General features: G+C 55.2%; 1 protein-coding gene and 1 pseudogene across 1 annotated transcript in view; both read left to right on the top strand.

Annotated features, from left to right (window-relative positions):
* The window catches only part of Epha8 (EPH receptor A8), a 31825-nt gene that overhangs the window by 1003 nt on the left and 13460 nt on the right, over positions 1-17362 (top strand). The window contains exons 3-5 of the mRNA XM_023722447.1: positions 649-731; positions 4887-4951; positions 10787-11450. Coding sequence (XP_023578215.1) covers positions 649-731; positions 4887-4951; positions 10787-11450 — 812 coding nt within the window. The remainder of the gene's footprint in view (positions 1-648; positions 732-4886; positions 4952-10786; positions 11451-17362) is intronic.
* LOC111818474 lies at positions 16693-16808 on the top strand (annotated as a pseudogene).

Below are 17362 nucleotides of genomic sequence, written 5' to 3'. Positions count from 1 at the left end.
GGCGGCGACGACCGCGGGGCGGGGGCGGCGTGGCCGGGGGCGCGGCGCGCGCTGCCTGCGGCTCAACTTCCTTAGCCTCGACCCTGAGCTCCTGAGTGAGCACCCGAGCCCTCGATCTGGGGCAGAGGTGACACTTGGCATGCTGTGGGGTTAAGGGACCGAGTGATGTGCACGGGGACGGCGGGCTTGGGGTGAGGAACGAGGCACGGGGACTGTGGGGGGACAGAGAGATAGGACAGGGGACAGGACCAAGAGATGCAGAGCTGTAGACAGCAAACAGGAGCCAGCATGGGGGTTCAGGAGGACAGGACTGGGAGAAGGCGAACGATATGGAGGGAAGAGGGGACATGGGGAGAAGGAAGGGCACAGGGATGGGGACGGAGGGCAGAGCAGAGTGGCAGGCACTAAGGGACAGAGGGACACAGAATGGGGGAAAGCAGATGGGGGCTGGGAATGGAATGGAGGGGCGAATACCCAGAACTGTGATGGGAACTAGAGGACAGGATGGCTTTGGGGGACAAGGGCGTGAGGGGGCTGAGGATGGGGGTCCTGGGAGTGGGGTGGAGGGGGCCGGTAGGCCAGAAGCCAGGAGAAGAAAGAAGATAGGACACATAGGACACCCCCCCCCCCAGGCAGCTTGGGAGGCAGAAGAACCAGAGGAGAGGGCTGGGCTGCAGAGCAGCTGAGGCAGGCTGCCCAGAGAGCAGTGTCCTGTCTGGGTCAAGGCCAGGGTGGCCCAATCACTCAGGGGCCTGGGTAGGAGGAGGGTGGAGAGGTGACTGAGTGTTAGCACCAGAAATGTCCAGGAAGTGACTTCTGGTGGGGAGGAGGGAGAGGAGACCACAGGGAGTATCTAGGGCTTCCCTCCGCCATCCCAGAGCCCCAGTAGACACCCCAGGTCCAGCCCAGGATGCCACCAGTCCTGCTCCCCGTGCTCAGCCCTTGGCATGAACCCCAGTGTTGCCTAGGAAGCCAGCCTTGGTGCCCTGTGCAGGAGGCTGCGGCTGTCTCTGAGGCCAGAGCTGGGTCCTCAACAGTAGCAGGGAGCACCCAACCCATGGCGCTGTCTTCCGGATCAGACCGCAGATCTTCCCTCACATACACAGCCCTCGGAGATCCTGCCCTGCCCACAGGCACACGCAGGCTTGTTGGGGTTCACACATGTAGACTGAGGCTGGTAGACTCATGTTTGTGCACAGCATCCCCCATCACCGTCCACGCATATGCCCAGCAATGCAGCCAGTGCATGTGTGCACAGTCTCACATCCATGCATGCCCAGATGTGTGACCATGCAGATAGGCACATGACATCCATGTATGCATAGATGTGTCCTGGCACATATATCAGGAGACCTGCATGTTTGTATTCATGCCCACAGAAATGTGTGTGCACTGTCATAGTACTTGGTGAAATGCGCCAGCAGGGAGTAGGGGCTGTTGCAGGGTAGCTGCGAGGTGAGCTGGCAGGTGGGCAGGGCTGGTGGGATGGGTAGTGGTGAGGCCCAGTTCCTTGAGTACCAGGAGAGACCTGGGTGAGAGCAGGATTGGAGCACAAGGGGCCTTGGTAGTGTGGCTTACACAACTGGGGGGGGGGTGTCAGTTTCTGGTCCAGCAGAATTCTGAGGTCCACAGTGAGGGTCTGGGAATCCAATTGTGCACCCCAATTCCTTGCCTTAATGCTTCTGTTTTGAAAGGGTCCAGTACCTTCCCAGAATCTGAAACTGAAGTCCCAGGCCCTCTGGGGAGGCGACTTTTCCCAGGCTCCCACTCAGGACAGACTTGGGCCTGGTGGGGATCTGTCCAGGAGATGAGGAACCACAGAGACACGGCCTGGCAAGAGGCAGGAAGGAAGTCTTGGGAAAGGAGAGACATTGCCAGAGGGTCAGGGCCCATGCACAGGTTCCATATGGGACATCCAGGGGTCCTTTCTGGCATTGTCGTTGGACTGGTGCAGAAACAGAGCTGGCCAGGGAGACTGTTGGAAATCAGGGAGGAGGCTAGTCTCGGCTGGGGCCCAGCTGAGGGGACAGTGTGCAGCTTACCCAAGTGCCCCAATGCCAGGTCACTCACAGTGGCCCTGCTGGGGTCACCATGGGCTGGAAAAGCATCCTGCATCTGCAGAGATGCCCTGAGGCCCACCAGGCTTTCTGGGGTGTTCTTTCCTCTAACTCGGGGTGATCTCCAAGGCAGTGGCATGCTGTCCGACATCCCCTGGCCACCCTGATTCTCCAGCCTCACCATCACGCACTGTGTCCTCAGGGAATGTAAATCAATTTAAGTATTAGTCTCAGCGAAATGGAATGGGAGAAGGTGACGGTGGTGGAGAAAGAAAGAAATCGCATAATGCCTTCCACAGTCAAACAGGGATGGCTTAGAAATTATCTGTGCTTCAAAGAGCAGGAGGGGGACCTGTTTGGTTCCCCCAACATGGCCCAGGCAGACTTAGGACACAGGCCTGGGGCATCTTTCAGGTAGGGAAACGGAGGCCCAGTAGGGTTCAGTGATTTGTTTCACTGAAGGGCCCCAAGAGATCATGGAGTCCACTCTGCCCGTTTTGCAAGTGGGGGGACAAGCCCAGAGAGGGAATTAACAAAAGGCAGGAGAGTGCCTGGATGTGGTGACCAGAAGGTCCAAATTCCCAAGGAGACACAGGCCCAGGCCAAGCAGGCCTAAAACCGAATGGCATCCAGCCCTATAAGCCTCCTGGCAGCCCAGGACTTCCCTAGAGAGACACCCTGCATTTCCCCTGAACAAGGGACCAGGACAGGTCCGAGGGAGAGAAGGGAAGCGGAGGGGAGGGGAGGGACAGGACAGCGAAGGGTCTGGGAGGAAATGGAACAAGCAGTCCTGGCATCCCATAGCCCTTCCCCATGCCACAGGAATCGACGTTTGACTTATCTCTGGATTATCAGAACCCCCTGGCTGCCTGATGGAGAGTCAGACACAGATGGGGCAGGGCCTCCCTGGGGAAGAAAGTGCCTGGCCAGTGGCCCCCAGAGTTGGGGTTTCCCGGGGTTGAATCCTAAATGATTGGTGTTAACAGGGGCTGCTCCCCGGTAGGGGAAGTTCTTACCCAGTCTGTTTCATGGCAGGAGAAGGGGTCTTCCAGACCTGAGACCTACATCAGGGATGCGGCTTGGGCTGGGGGAGCCTGTGGTGCCCATTGCCCACCCAGACTCTAAACTGGGCCCGCTGGTCTGGGGGAAGCTGCAGTGCGGGGTCCCCTCCCCTCCCCCGGCAGGAGAAGGAAAGAGCTGCCTGACCCAGATTTCTCAACAGTGCTTGCCAGGGAGAGAGGGAGGCGGGAAGCCTTCTTCTCTTTGCCTGTGCTCCTGGCGTGGGGTTGGTTCAAGGAGGGGACATCCCCAGTGGACATTCACTCCATCCTGTGATCCCACCTGGCCCCTGGGGACCAGGGAGGGGCACAGGGCCCCTCCTTGTTTCAGCCAATCCCTCTCCAGTAGGCATCTAGGGTCTCTGACAATAGGTTGGGAGGGTGGGAGGAGCATCGTCACCCCAGACGTGCCTGAGGACACTTGTCTCATCTTTGAGGGGCAGGCTCTGAGCTACCTAAGTCTCAGGCAGGACACCTGGCCTCTCTGTGGGAAACTTCCAGGAGGACCCCAGTATTCACTGCCTGTGACCCGCCCATGCCTGCTGATTGAGATGCTTGGAAGGGAGGTTCGTGGGAAGGAGAGGAAACCGGAAAGCTATAGGACTGGAGTTAAAAGCCATGTCATACAGTCATCAGCAGATACATTGAAAGGAAGCAGGAGCTCAGAGAGGTCTTATCCAAAGACACAGAGCAGGCAGAGACAGAGCTGACAATGGGGACCCCGTTTTCTAAAGAGGTAGTGCAGCTTTATGTGTATAAGTGGCACAAGGGACATAAAGACCAGAAAGGTGAGAGGTGGAGGAAGCAGCATTGATGAGGACCAGCTTTGGAGCAGGTACCGGTGCACACTTTATAGATGGGCTCTTAGCCTTCATCTAAACTCTTAGATGTTATTAGCCCGCTCTACAGCTGAGGAAACTAAGGCCCACTTGCTAATAAGTGGCTATGCTGAGAAATGAGTTCAAGAGGGTCCGACTCCAATGGCGAGCTTTTTTCTCTGCTTCATCATTGAATCTGCAGGGTCCCTGGCTGTAGGGCCTCACTTGGAATAGACCTGCTATTTGGACCAGCACTCTCCAAAGGGGTGAACTCCTTAGGGGCACTGCTTTTCAGGCCCAGCCCTCTGGGGGGAGGTGATGCAGGTGCTTGGAGTACCAGCCCTACACCTGTGGGCTTCTGGGCAGCTCCCTGAACTTCTCTAGCTCAGCTCTTTCATCCATTTAATAGAAATGGTAGCAACCCCTTCTGGCATTGCGAGGGCCACAGAGGGCATCTGGAGCTCCTCGTGCAGAGTCCAGCATTCAGTAGGTTGTATGCTAGAGACAGCTCTTGTCCTTCTAAATCCCTCCATGTCACTGTGCTCAGTAGCTATGTGCAAGAAACCACCGTGGGGACACAGGATCCCATAGCGTAGCACTAGAATGCCATTTGGCCATTTAAAAGAGACAAGGGTCAGGTCATCTTCACAGTCCCAGGAGATAGGGATCATGCTCAGAGGAAGAAACAGAAGCTCAGCATGCACCCCACACTACACAGCTGCCATGTGGCAGAGCGGGGGTTCTGTACCCCAGCCCAAAAACCTGGCTCTGGGCAACTTTATTGGTGCGGATGGAGGACGCAGGGCCAAGCAAGTCTGTCCTCCTCAGGGCAGCAGAGCTGGTGAGCTGCTGTGTTGGGTGCTGGACACAGACCGACAGGGTGGCCTGGGCTGTTCCTGGGGGCTGGGAAGAGGGTTGCAGGGCCTGATGCCCTCCTGTTTCCTCTTTTACAGTGAACTTGTTGGACACGTCAACCATCCATGGAGACTGGGGCTGGCTCACGTATCCAGCGCACGGGGTGAGTGAGGGGACAGTGTCACCCCTCTGTGAGCAGAAAGGGGCTGCACTGCAGTCTTAGCATGAGTTAGATCCAAGGAAAGCAGAGGTTCAGAGAAGTGAAGGAACTGACCCAAGGATGCACAGCAACTAGGGACAGAGTGGCTGCTTCCTTAACACTTTAGTGCATATTGACCCTTGGGATTACAAACCTGTCTCTGGCTTTGGGGACCAGATTCATGTCTGAGATGATGTAGGATCCTCACATTTGTGGCCTGGGCCTGCAGATTCATGACTTGCCAAGGCCAGGCCCAGGGTCACCTGGGACAGGGAAATGGGATCAGCAGGGCCCCCGCCAGGCGTAGCTTCCTTCCAGCTGCCATGTCCTTCCCGTAGCTGTTTGGACCACCCAAGGCCTGCATATTTCTCTCCCTGTCAGGACCACGTGGGAGCATGACAGTCCCCACCATGGCCAGGCTGCCCATCCCATCTGGCCCAGACCACCAGGTCCCTGTGGCTGCTGTGCTCGCTGAGACACCCCTCCCACCTCCAGGGCCCACTTCACATCCTCTGCTTTGCCTTTCCAGTACCATGCCCCCTCCCCCCCCCCCCCCCCCCCCCCCCCCCCCTCATCTCCCGGCGCTGGCCACTCCTGTCTCGGCCGCTGGGGGGCCGCGCTGGACCCTCTGCAAGCCCCTCGGGGGGCCCCCCCCCCCCCCCCCCCGCCCCCCCCCCCCCCCGTAGCAGAGCCTGGTGCAGTGCACCAGGGGCCAGGTCACTTCTTCACCTCCCATCCTGTCTATGGAGAGGGACAAATGTGAGAGGACACCTGGGGTGCGGGGTTGGGGGTGATGATGCTTGTACACAGTGAGCCCTCACTGGATAGAGGCTTCCTCACTGCTACTGTTAGCATGCATTATGTTACTACGTCACGCACGTGGCCTCCCACCAGTGTGCTTGGAGTCTCTCTCTCTCTCTCTCTCTCTCTCTCTCTCTCTCTCTCTCTCTCTCTCTCTCTCTCTCCCAGTCCCCAGCACAGATGTGAGCACGTTGAGCACACTGACTTCTTTCACAGACACTTACAGCTTCCATGGTTTGTAGACAGAGAGACAGTAATGCTGGAAGCAGTAATGATAACAGTGCCAAGAACTGACGCCTATGAAGGGAATCTTTCTTGACTCGGGGGTAATTTTCAGCTGGGCTGGAGGTCAGGACAGAGCCCTGCTCTCCTCTCTCTGGGGGTTGCATCAGTAGGCAGCAGTGAGCTGAGCCTCCATCACAGTCCCTATGCACAGGGTCCTGGGGAGCTGGCCGGGCCCAGTGGGTGCGGACTGTCCAGGTCCAAGAGCCAGGAGGGGTCCCTCCTCTCATATTTAGTGGGGCAGCCTGTGTGGGCCAGTCCTGCTAGAGGACCAAGGCTGGGCTCTGGGCTGGGTGTCTCCTCTGTGAAACTCCTCTCCTTGTGGCTGTCCCCATCGGCTTGCGGCAGTAGAAAAAAGGCTTTGGTAATGCAAGCCATCGTGGCCTGTGACAGAGGCCAGCCTCGCTCAGGTCTGTCCCGACTGCCTGCTACTGGCCAAGTTGGCATTTCTCTAGTTCCGGGGGCTGGTGAGGGGCATGCTGGCACTGCCATGCTGGGGTCTCTATCACAGTGCTTAGTATTTGGCCTTAGGGTAACAAGGAGACGGGGTGTCAAGCGGGTGGGTACCCTGCAGGATTTGTATTTTGGACATCATGCTGGGGTAATTGAAGCTCCTTTTGTTTGTATGAGCCACAATACAGTGTCCTCTCTTTTTATTTAGGATTTAGAACAGATAAGAACAACTTTGGTTCAGATAGCTCTTGACAAGTCTAGGCGCTACATCTAAACCCATAACCAAGCCTTCCAGATATTTAGGCCCATTTTTCAGAGGCAGATGCTGAGGCTCAGAGCAGTGAGAAAACCTGCCCATCACTGGCAGGCTCCAGTGACAATGAGCTAGGTGCCAGCTTTCCCTGGGTCCCTTCTCCACCTTGTAAGGGCGGGTAGCAAGGCCTCCTCTGTAGCCACATGTGGAGAGGGGGCTCAGTCTGTGTTCCACTGAGCAAGGGCTCAGTCACTGTGGACACCGGTGTTGCTTATGGAAGAAAGAAGACTGCAGTTTGGGGCCCGGTCTCCAAGCTAGGCTTGCAGGAGAAATGTGCAGGGGTCCCTGCCCAGAGGTCAGGGAGGGGCCTGGGAGTTTTGGATTCAATATACTTTCTGGGGGATTCTCCTGCCCGGCCTGGAGAAGAATCTTTGGCCCTGGATGTTTTGTGTGCCCCACTGATTCTGGAGTCTGCCCAGCTGTCTGAATTCAGAGGTCATCCAGGGCTGCCTCCAGCATCAGATGATGCTCAGCCTGAAGGGCAAGGGTGCTGGGCTCTGCCTGCGGATGCCAGTGTGATTCAGGCTGGCCATTGACCTCACCTCAACCATCACAGAACCTGCAGCAGTTGCCAGTGGGGTGATACCCAAAGAGGACACTTCCCCGTAAAAGTCTGGGTCTCTGCAAGGTTAAGCCGCTGTAGCATCAGGGGAGGCTGGAGCCAGAGTTCATGTACTTAGCCTTATCCGTCCCTCTCTGTTCCTGTGCACCTTGCCTGGCAAATCAGCAGCTGCTGAGGTGAGGGGGCATGGTCACACCCGCTCCTCACTACCTCCTGGAGAGACAGAAGGAGCAGGCATTAGCCACTCTACTTCACAGATGAGAAGCCCAGGCTCCAAGAGGGGATGTCCCCTCTCAAGGTCACACTGCTAGCTTGCCAAATCCAGTTCCAGGAAGACAGAGTTGAGGGAACAGTGTCTCTAGTCAGCTGTTGGGTCTCAAGGGGCAACAGGGATAGGAGTGGCATTCTGTATGGATTAGGCTGCCACAGGTGGTAAGCAGGGCACTTCTGCCCTTGTGCCCCCCTCTGGGATTCTGTGCCACTCCAGGGGTCCACAGTAGCTCCCAGGGCTGGCAGACTGGGCCAGGCCATTGGCACTGGTGGAGAGGCTGGAGCGGACTCAGATTGAGCTGATTAATTTATCTAGGGCCCTGGCAGGAAACAGACAGGGAGCAGCTGGCAGGCTCTTTGGTGTTCCATTAATTGTGACAATGACTTTAACCCCAGATGTGGTGCGCTGCCACCCGGAGGCTCTGGCCGCAGTGTAGGGTGTGTGGCAGTGTTCCTTTGTGGGTGGAGGACAGGAAGCATAACCTTGCATGGGTGAGACTGGTTTTCTGGGTACCTCCTTGGATGAGAACCCCTCCCCCACCAGCCCTCGAGGCAGGTGGCTGGCCTGGGAGTCACTGCCAGTTCAGGAGTGTATTTGTCCCCTGATTAAAAAGTGTCTTCCTGTGCCAGACCCAAGCTCAGCACTTTGCAGGCATCTCCTCCTGCAGCATCTCAAGCCTGGCAGAGGCGGGGCCCCTCTTCACAGAGGTGAGTGCTGAGAGTGGAGACCTCATGAGGACGGAGGCAGGGCTTGCGACAGCCCACAAGATGCCATGGCTCCCACTCTAGCACTCAGGGAACAAGCTCAGAACTACACAGAGCCTCAGAGCAAGAGGACTGGTCTTCCAACCCCCACCCACTTAAGCCATAGGATCTTTAGTTCAAGGGCAGCTGCACATGAGGAGACTTAAGAGAGGTCCGGCCGTGGTATCTGTGCTGTCGCGGACCCCAACATCTAGCCTTAGCTCCTGACTAGGGACCTCTGGACTCAGCCCAGTGTCTGCGCCTACCAGTGGGGCAGCCAGGATGGACTCTTTCCTCCCCATGCAGGGCAGGGCAGCCGGTGGAACATGCAGGTGGCACAGTCAGAAGGCCCCGGGAAGCAGCTGGGTATCTTGCACAGTGGGACACAGCAAAATGCCTGCCCCCTGCCCCCCAGGACACACTGCACACACTGCCTTGTCTGGTGGATCTTGAGCCGCCTGACTGCAGGAGGTATTTCTGGTATTTTCTTTTATTCTTTTTGTTGTTCAGGTAGACAGGCTGGACTGAAACTTGGGATCCTCCTGCTTAGTGTCCCAAAGCACTGGGGTTACAGGTGTGTGCCCTCACCCCTGGCTCATTGCCACCATTTTTATGCTTATTATTATTATTATTATTATTATTATTATTTTGTGGTACCAGGGATTAAATTCAGGATCCTGTGCTTGCCAGGCAGGCACTTATTCTACTGAGCTAGTCCCCAGCCCCATCGCCTCCAGTTTTAAGTGGCACTGAATACCTTCACCAGGGCCACCACCCATCTCCAGAACTCGTTCTGTCTGCTAACATGGAGATTCTTTGCCTGTAAAACAGTACCTCCCTCCCCCTCCCTGCAGCCCCGGCAACCACCATTTTATTTTCGATCTCTGCAAATCTGACTAACCTAGGTAACTTATATAAGTGCAATTATACAATGTTTGTCCTTTTGTTTCTGGCTGATTTCATTTAGCATAATGTCCTCAAGTTTGATCTATGTTGCAGTATATATGAGAATATCCTTCTTTCTAAGGCCTAATAATATCTGTTGTATGTAAGCCCTGCATTTTATTCATCCATTCATGTGTCGATAGCCACTTGGGCCACTTTCACGTGCTAGCCTTTTAATTTTTTTTTTCAGCACTGGGGATCAAACCCAAGGTTTTACCCGTGCCGTGAGAGGGTTGAGTCACTGAGCTACACCCCAAGCTGCACATTTTGGCAATAGTGGGCGATGCCGCCGGGAGCAGGGTCTGCAGATGCTTCCCCAGACCCCGCTTTCAGTTCTCTGGGGTGCAGACTCAGAGCTGCTGGATCCCTCACACTGCTAGCTTTGATTGTTGTGGGGGAGCTGCCGCACTGCTTTCCACAGCGACTGCACAGAGGCAGGACATGAGGACTCTGTTTCCTTCGCACTCTCATTGATACTAGTTGTTTTCTGTTTTTGTTTCTTTTTAATATAATAGCCATCCCACTGGGCATGAAGGGGCCTCTCATTGTGGCTTTGATTTGTATTTCCCCGGTGACCCATGGCGCTGAGCATCTTGTTACGTGTGATTTGGCCGTTTATGTATCTTCTTTGGAAAAGTATCTGAAAAAGTCCTTTGCTCATTTTTTTTTTTTAATTGGGTTGTTTGTTTTCTGTGGTTGAGTTGTAGGAGTTTTTCAGAGTTTTCTTTGGATATTAATCCCTTATCAGTTAAATGATCTGCAAATATTTTCTCCCATTGCGCGGGTTGCCTTTCCATTCTGCAGAGTGCCCAGTCTCTTCCTCAATGACTCATGTCCGGCCAGCAACCAGTATACACCTGATCACACCTGCCTCCCCTGCCTCCTGGGACTTGTTGATTGGACCCAGGCCAGCAGGGGAGTCCCCAGCCTTGAGTGGTGGCCAGCAAGAGCAGTAGGGCAGAGCACGTCCTTGGTCAGGCAGTCACTCAGCAAGCAGTAATGTAGAATGGGTTGCTGGGGGATCACAGGAGGGGCTGCAGCATGCTCCACGGGGTCATGCATTGCAAGATTCCGCTGGCAGCCGATAACGGAAACAACCTGTCAACCTCCTTAAGCAAGTCCCCTCCTCTAGGAGTGCCGGATGAGGCCAGTTAGAGACACAGGCCAGGCTTTGGCGTCAGACAGTCCGGGGCTCAATGCCAGCTCTGCTTCTTCCTAGCTAGTTGACCTGCAGTGCCTGAGTCTGAACCTCTTGGCTCCTCACCTGTACCAAGCCCCAAAGGCACAGGTCCTCTGTGAGACCTGGCAGCGGTGAATGTCCCCACTTGCCCTGCAGGCTGCCTGCCCAGCATGTGCTTCCTGGGACTTGGGAGTTGGCAGGAAGGAGGGCAGGCCCTGTCCCTTAGGGGGCTGTGCTCTTTGCCCGCAGTGGGACTCCATCAACGAGGTGGACGAGTCGTTCCATCCTATCCACACCTACCAGGTGTGCAACGTCATGAGCCCCAATCAGAACAACTGGCTGCGCACCAGCTGGGTGCCCCGTGATGGTGCTCGGCGGGTCTACGCTGAGATCAAGTTCACATTGCGTGACTGCAACAGCATGCCTGGCGTGCTGGGCACCTGCAAGGAGACCTTCAACCTCTACTACCTGGAGTCTGACCGCGACCTGGGTGCCAGCACGCAGGAAAGCCAGTTCCTTAAGATTGACACCATCGCGGCCGACGAGAGCTTCACTGGCGCTGACCTGGGGGTGCGGCGGCTCAAACTCAACACGGAAGTGCGTGGCGTTGGGCCGCTCAGCAAGCGCGGCTTCTACCTGGCCTTCCAGGACATCGGGGCCTGCCTCGCCATCCTCTCTCTCCGCATCTACTACAAGAAATGCCCCGCCATGGTGCGCAACCTGGCGGCCTTCTCGGAGGCGGTGACCGGGGCCGATTCGTCCTCTCTGGTGGAGGTGCGGGGCCAGTGCGTGCGGCACTCGGAGGAGCGAGACACGCCCAAGATGTACTGCAGCGCTGAGGGCGAGTGGCTGGTGCCCATTGGCAAGTGCGTGTGCAGCGCGGGCTACGAGGAGCGGCGGGATGCCTGTGTGGGTGAGCGCGCCCTGCGGCGGGTGGGCTCGGTCTGGGCGGGACTTCCGGGGAGGGGGCGGGGCCACCGTGCCCTGAGAGGGTAGGTGGGTGGGGGCGCTGCGCCCGGAGGGTACCGGTAAACCCAGGAGGCAGTTCTTTGTGCTCCTGGCCTGCTGAGTGCCTGAGGGCAAGGGAACAGGTAAGGGGGGAGCAGCCAAGGGGTGGACTGGACGCTGTGGGGATAGAGCTGAAGGAACCTGAGTGATAGGGTGTGCGCCCAAGCTGGGGAAGGATGCTACAGCTAGCTGGGTTAGGAATGGTTCTAGGCACTTTGCCTATTTTAACTCATTTAATACCCTAGGAAATAGGAACCGTTACTATCCTGGTTTTATAGGTAAGTGACTGACGCACGGAAAGGCGAAGTAACTTGTCCAAGTTCACACAGCTGGGAAGCAGCAAAACTATGATTTCTACCCACAAGTCTGTATACAGGGTCTGGGCTGGAAATCAGTAACGTTCTAGGCAGTAGAGTGGAGGGACGCGGACCAGGGCCCTGAGTGGATGTGAGCAGGTAAGGGGCATCGTGAAGGTATCTTTGGGCAGGGACAGCTGGGGGAACAGTCTAGGTTGGGCCTGTCACCAGCCACCAAGTTCAAGCTGCTTGTGTTTGAGGGGAAATTGCCAGGTCCTGTTGAGGACATCTGAGGGCCCACATTTTGCACCAGTGTGTGCCTGTGGATGTACTGGGGGGCACCCATGATGAGCCTGGAAGCAGCGTGTGCGTGAGGGAACCCAGACCCCAGGCAGTGTACATGCCTCTGTGTGTGTGTGTGTGTGTGTGTGTGTGTGTGTGTGTGTGCAGTGTGTGTGGTTACCAGGCAGCCTGAGCAGGGCATCTGTGGGCAGGCAGCTGTTATCCAGCTGGTAAAGTTTCCCTGCCTGATCCCCTGGGGGGCACACATAGCCACTCTGCCATCCAGGCACAGGGAAACCTGGCCATGGAGCCCCTTGGTTCCCCAGGGCAGAAGAGCTACAGGGCAGGGCATGTTTCCATGGAGGAATCAAGAGAGATCAGGCTGCTTGTAATCCCAGCTCTTCAGGAGGCTGAGGCAGGAGGGTCAAAAGTTGGAGCCCAGATCCTGTCTCAAAAAAAAAAAGTGCTGAGGAGGAGGGAAAGAGGGAGGAAGGGACAGGGACAGAGATTCGGAGACAGGTAGGGACACACACTGTAGCCTATCTCTAGATACCCTCTGTGAAATCTGGGACTGAGTCCCAGCAACCACTGGGAATGTCCTCCTTGCCCTTTGCTGCTGCCAAACAGGGCCTGGAGACTGCAGTTAGAAGAAAGGGACTTTGGGCTCTCTGCTCTGCTCCTGACAGGCAGGCAGATGGGGGGAGTCTGATCCCATGGAACCACACATACACACACACACGCACACACACACACACACACACACACACACACACACACACACACACAAAGAGGCAGCTCTGTACCCCTCCGTGCCCAGCTGGGAGTTGTCTTGCACAGTTATCTGCGACCAGCTCTTCCTCTTCTCAGACCTTCTGGCTTTCTCCAGAGCCTTTCTTCATGTCCCCAGCTGCTGCAAGTCTTCACCTGTCCTGCACCCTAAGCCCAGAAGCACCTTCTGTGCATGTGTCCATTTGTGGACTGGTTCTGCCCTATGATCCTTGTCACAGACATCCTGTGCTCCTTGGCCTGCTGCTGGCCAGCGCTGACCACAAAAATTCCTGTCACCTTTGCATCTTACAGAGAGGTGCCTCACACCAGGGTTCATTGCCCATTGTGGCAAGGCAGGTATTACCGCTCTGCTGTACAGGTGGGGAAATCGAGGCACAAGTTGTAGTGCCACCTGCCTTGGTCTCACTGCATTAGAGGGATGGAGCTGGGGTCTACAGGCAGAGCTGTCTTGTTCCATGCAGGTGAAGGTTTCCGACCTCATCCCAGCCTGTGCCTGGCTGCTTTACCGGCTAGAGCTGGCTATAATGTCCCTTCATTCTGATGGGATAATAAAGCACCTCAGTGACAGATTTCAAGTGTCTGCCATGTGCAGGGCTTTTGTGAGTGCTCTTACGCATCAGGTCAGCTATCTGCTCCCTTGAGCATCTTGCATCCTGGCACCAGGGATCTAGACAGGGAGTCCCTGACTCTGGGGAGTTCACAGAGCTTCTTGTCCTCATGATAGCCTCTCAGCAAGGTGTTGTAGCCCCAGTGTATACACAAGAGCCACTGAAGGCCCTCACCTTAGGAGCAGCACAGGGATCTGATCCCAGGTGCTGGGTTCCAGAGGCCGGAACTGCTTCTGCTGACCACCAAACCCTCTTCCAAGCCCACTGTCTTCCTGCCACGTCACACTCAGAGAGTAGTGATAGTATCAGGTGTGACATCAGATGGGACAGTGCAAACCTGTTCAAGGTCAGCACCACCCCCAGCTCTGAGGCTGCCAGGGAGCATAAATAATCTAGTGCTTTGTTTCATGTGCCCTGAGACCCACTGGCCTATGGGCCGGATGTCAGGGGTGGGAGGCAGGAGATGGTTTGGAGAGGGAAGGTGTCCTGTCCCCAGTTTGTAGCACACCAGGGGTAGGAAAGCCCATGGCGGGGACAGCAGGATGTCCCAAGGCTGGGAGAGGCCAAGGCCAGCCTCATTTCCTGGTGTTAGCCCGTTAATAAAAAAAGAAGAAAGAAATGCCAAAGCTGGGTTAGGGAATGGCGGCGTATTTTGAATTTTGCATTTAAATCATAATGCAATATAATTATGCTAGTTGCAAGATAATTACAGGTTTTATAAAATATATTAATTCATAGTGCACTGCAGGCAGAGCAACTCAGGAAGGAATGGTAGTTTGAAGTTATACGAGGAGAGACCTTTTCCAGCTCTGTTGGTGGACTCCTGTGACTGTTGGCATCACCCCGTTTGGAAGGAGCAGCCCAGGTCCCAGACTGAGGCCCTGAAGATGGAGCCTAGCAGTCCCATCCATGTCCCCTTCCCCACACTATGTAAAGCCCTATCATCATCCCAATGGACAGCCTGAGAGTGGGGAGGATTGGGCCCAACCAGGAACTGGGGACAGTATGGGGACCTTCCTGGTCACTTGAGACAGCCCTCTCACCCTTCCTGGAGCATTCTTCAGGAACCATCTGGAGGCCTTTAGGCTCCAGCCAGTCCGAGACCCTCCTGCCTCTGCTCTCTGAGCAGACCATGGGGAAGCAAGGGGATAAGGGTTACCAGCTCACCCATACCTGGGCCCTGCCTTATAGTAACAAGAGAACTGACCTGCAGCCAGAGCCAGGGCCACAACCTTTCTTCTTCCCACCTTGGGCATTCATTCTCTCAGCTGCCCTCAGAACCCCCTAGAGAGTGTCACAGATGGACACAGTAATGTCTCCGAGGAGAGAGACCCTCCTGTCCCATGGTTATGCAGAGGCCTTGCTGAGATTGTATCAGAGAGGTAAAGCAGCCAGCCCAGGGATGCACAGCAAGGGGTGATTGATAGAATCTCAAATCTCTCAGCTCTCCCACTAGAAAGCTCCCCAACACTGCCAGGGTGACCATCCCTAACGCCTGGATGTTCTCCCATCCCATAGCTCTTCCAGAAAGGGGATGGACTCTCAGCCTCCCCACCTGGAGCATGGTCTGAGGTCTGACGTCCCTGTTGCCATCTTTCCTGTCACCTGGACGCAGAATATAAATCACCCTCTGTGGTCCTAATCATCTTTCTATAAATATCAGAGCCTCATTTCAGAGGGGGAGCATGAACAAAGAGCTCTTTTGCCTTCCTGACTGTGTTTAAAATCTGATTTAGAATTAATTTCCTTTGGTCGTCCACCGGCGGACACCTTATTTGTCAAATCTCAAGCTCTTCGCAGGGGAGAGCAGAGAGGTGGTTGGGGCCACGGGCAGCTGACGGCCTGACAGGCGGCCTGGGCAAGGTGCCCTCGGCAGGGGCAGGGGCCCCTCCTGGCCCAGTGCCCGGCGTGTGGGCCACACAGACTCCGGAAGCATCGTGGGTCGGCAGCAGGGCCAGGCCACAGCCCAGAGCTACTCCATCTGTCTTAGCCTTGAATTCCCAGCCCAGCCACCAGGTCTCCGGGCTCCCTCAGGCCTGGTGATTAGTATTCTTATTAAAGATTATTTTATTTTCACTGCGTGGATTAATCTGGCCTTGACACGGTATAGCCATATGGGTATTAGCTGAGCTGTGGGAACCACCGCCTGGTGAGCAACAGAATGGAACAGCCACCTCTGAGCTCCAGGGAGGGCGGGCGTTGCAAGGGGAGCTGGGGGGAGGGAGCAGCAGTGTCCCAGCCTGGCTTTGTGTCCTGGCTCAGCTGAGCCCAGGAACCCCCGAGGTGCCCAAGATCCCGGGAGCAGCTTTGTCTTTTGCCCAGCAGTCGCACCAACGCCAGCTACATCCGACTGTAGCAGCAGGTGCCAGGCACCACCCCAGCCCAGATCCACACATCTTCCTTCCTGGGTCCTTGGAGTGAGGGCAGGTGCTACAAAATGGGCACATTTTCCCCACCCCAGCAACTGCTTAACCCCTTCTAGCTCCTCAGCCCCTGTCCTGTCTCCAAAGCCACATAGGGTGTTACTGATCCTCCTGATTCCAGGCTTTCTCTCAAGTTAGTAGAATTTTAGCAGTTAGCCTGGCTTTGACAATTATAATGAAGAGATCAACATCCAAGGAAGAAACAAATAGAACTCTCCAATGCCGAGGCTTCCGGGGGGAACTTCATGCTAGAACCCCAGAAATGCTAGAACCCCAGAAAGTTTTCTGCCGTCCCCACCACGAAAGCACTTCAGTTCCGAGGGTGTAGCTGGGTGCTGCCTGGCTGAGTGGGGCCCTGGGGTCTCTGTGTCCAGAGCACACAGTGATGGGGTCCACTCATTTGGAAAATTCTGGCAGTGTTAAGCAGCGTCTGCTCCGAGCAGCCCCGTGTCAGGTGCTGGGGACTCGAAGATGGGCAAGGGTCTGCCCCCAAGGTCTCCTAGTGCAGGAGGAGATGGAGACACGCAGCTAGAATGTGCAGCTGGGGTGGCACAGATGGAGCAGGGGCTGCAGCACAGGGAGGGATGTGGTGGCTCCAGGGTGTGTATGTTCAGTGCATGAGTGTGTGTGTGTGTGTGTGTGTGTGAGAGAGAGAGAGAGAGAGAGAGAGAGAGAGAGAGAGAGAGAGAGAGATGTGTTGAGGCCCAGAAATGATGCAGTGAATCAATGGATAAAAATAATACTGAAAAATCACTCCCTGGCCTTTTGGCTAAGATCAAGTATAGCATCTGTTCTTACCAGTTTAATATCTGATACAGCCTCTATCTGAGGACAATGTATTAAATAAGAGTTAAATAAAACCTGAAAGGTGTAATAGATACAGTAAAACAGAAAGAAACTGAACTTAAGGATTAAACAATGAAGATGAGAGAAAGGAGAAAAGATAGGAAGAAAGGAAGGGGGAAAAGCATGCAAGTATATATACTGGATGGCTGAGATGATTGTACTGGTAGTTTTCATCAGTTTTTTGAAAGTGGCAGTTAATGTTTAGAATTTTCACCTTGACTAACTCAGGATGCTGATGTCTACAATCTGAGCAACTACATCAAGGACAGCAATGTGTAATACAAAACCCGTGGTTGAATTTAAAAGTAATAATGCTGAATGAGGAATTCAGCAGGTGAACAAAAGTAAAACATCGTCTCAGGAGGAAGGCATGGCATGTGCAAAGGTCCCGAGACAGGGACTGCCCTGTGGCCAGTGGTTTCGTTAGGGCTGAGGATGGGGGGAAGGAGGCTGCAAGTAGGTTTTGGTCCACCTGAGAGCTTTAAATGCCAGGTTTTCTTATTAGATAGCAAGTCCCCATGGGGTTGAGCACACAATGACAGAGCAAGGTGTGCATCTTAGAGATTCTTTCAA

The sequence above is a fragment of the Octodon degus genome, unplaced genomic scaffold (assembly GCF_000260255.1).
Source record: "Octodon degus isolate 3935 unplaced genomic scaffold, OctDeg1.0 scaffold00092, whole genome shotgun sequence".
In the NCBI taxonomy this organism is placed as follows: domain Eukaryota; kingdom Metazoa; phylum Chordata; class Mammalia; order Rodentia; family Octodontidae; genus Octodon; species Octodon degus.
The sequence above is the reverse complement of the archived record's forward strand: the minus strand, read 5'-3'. Positions and strand labels throughout refer to the sequence as shown.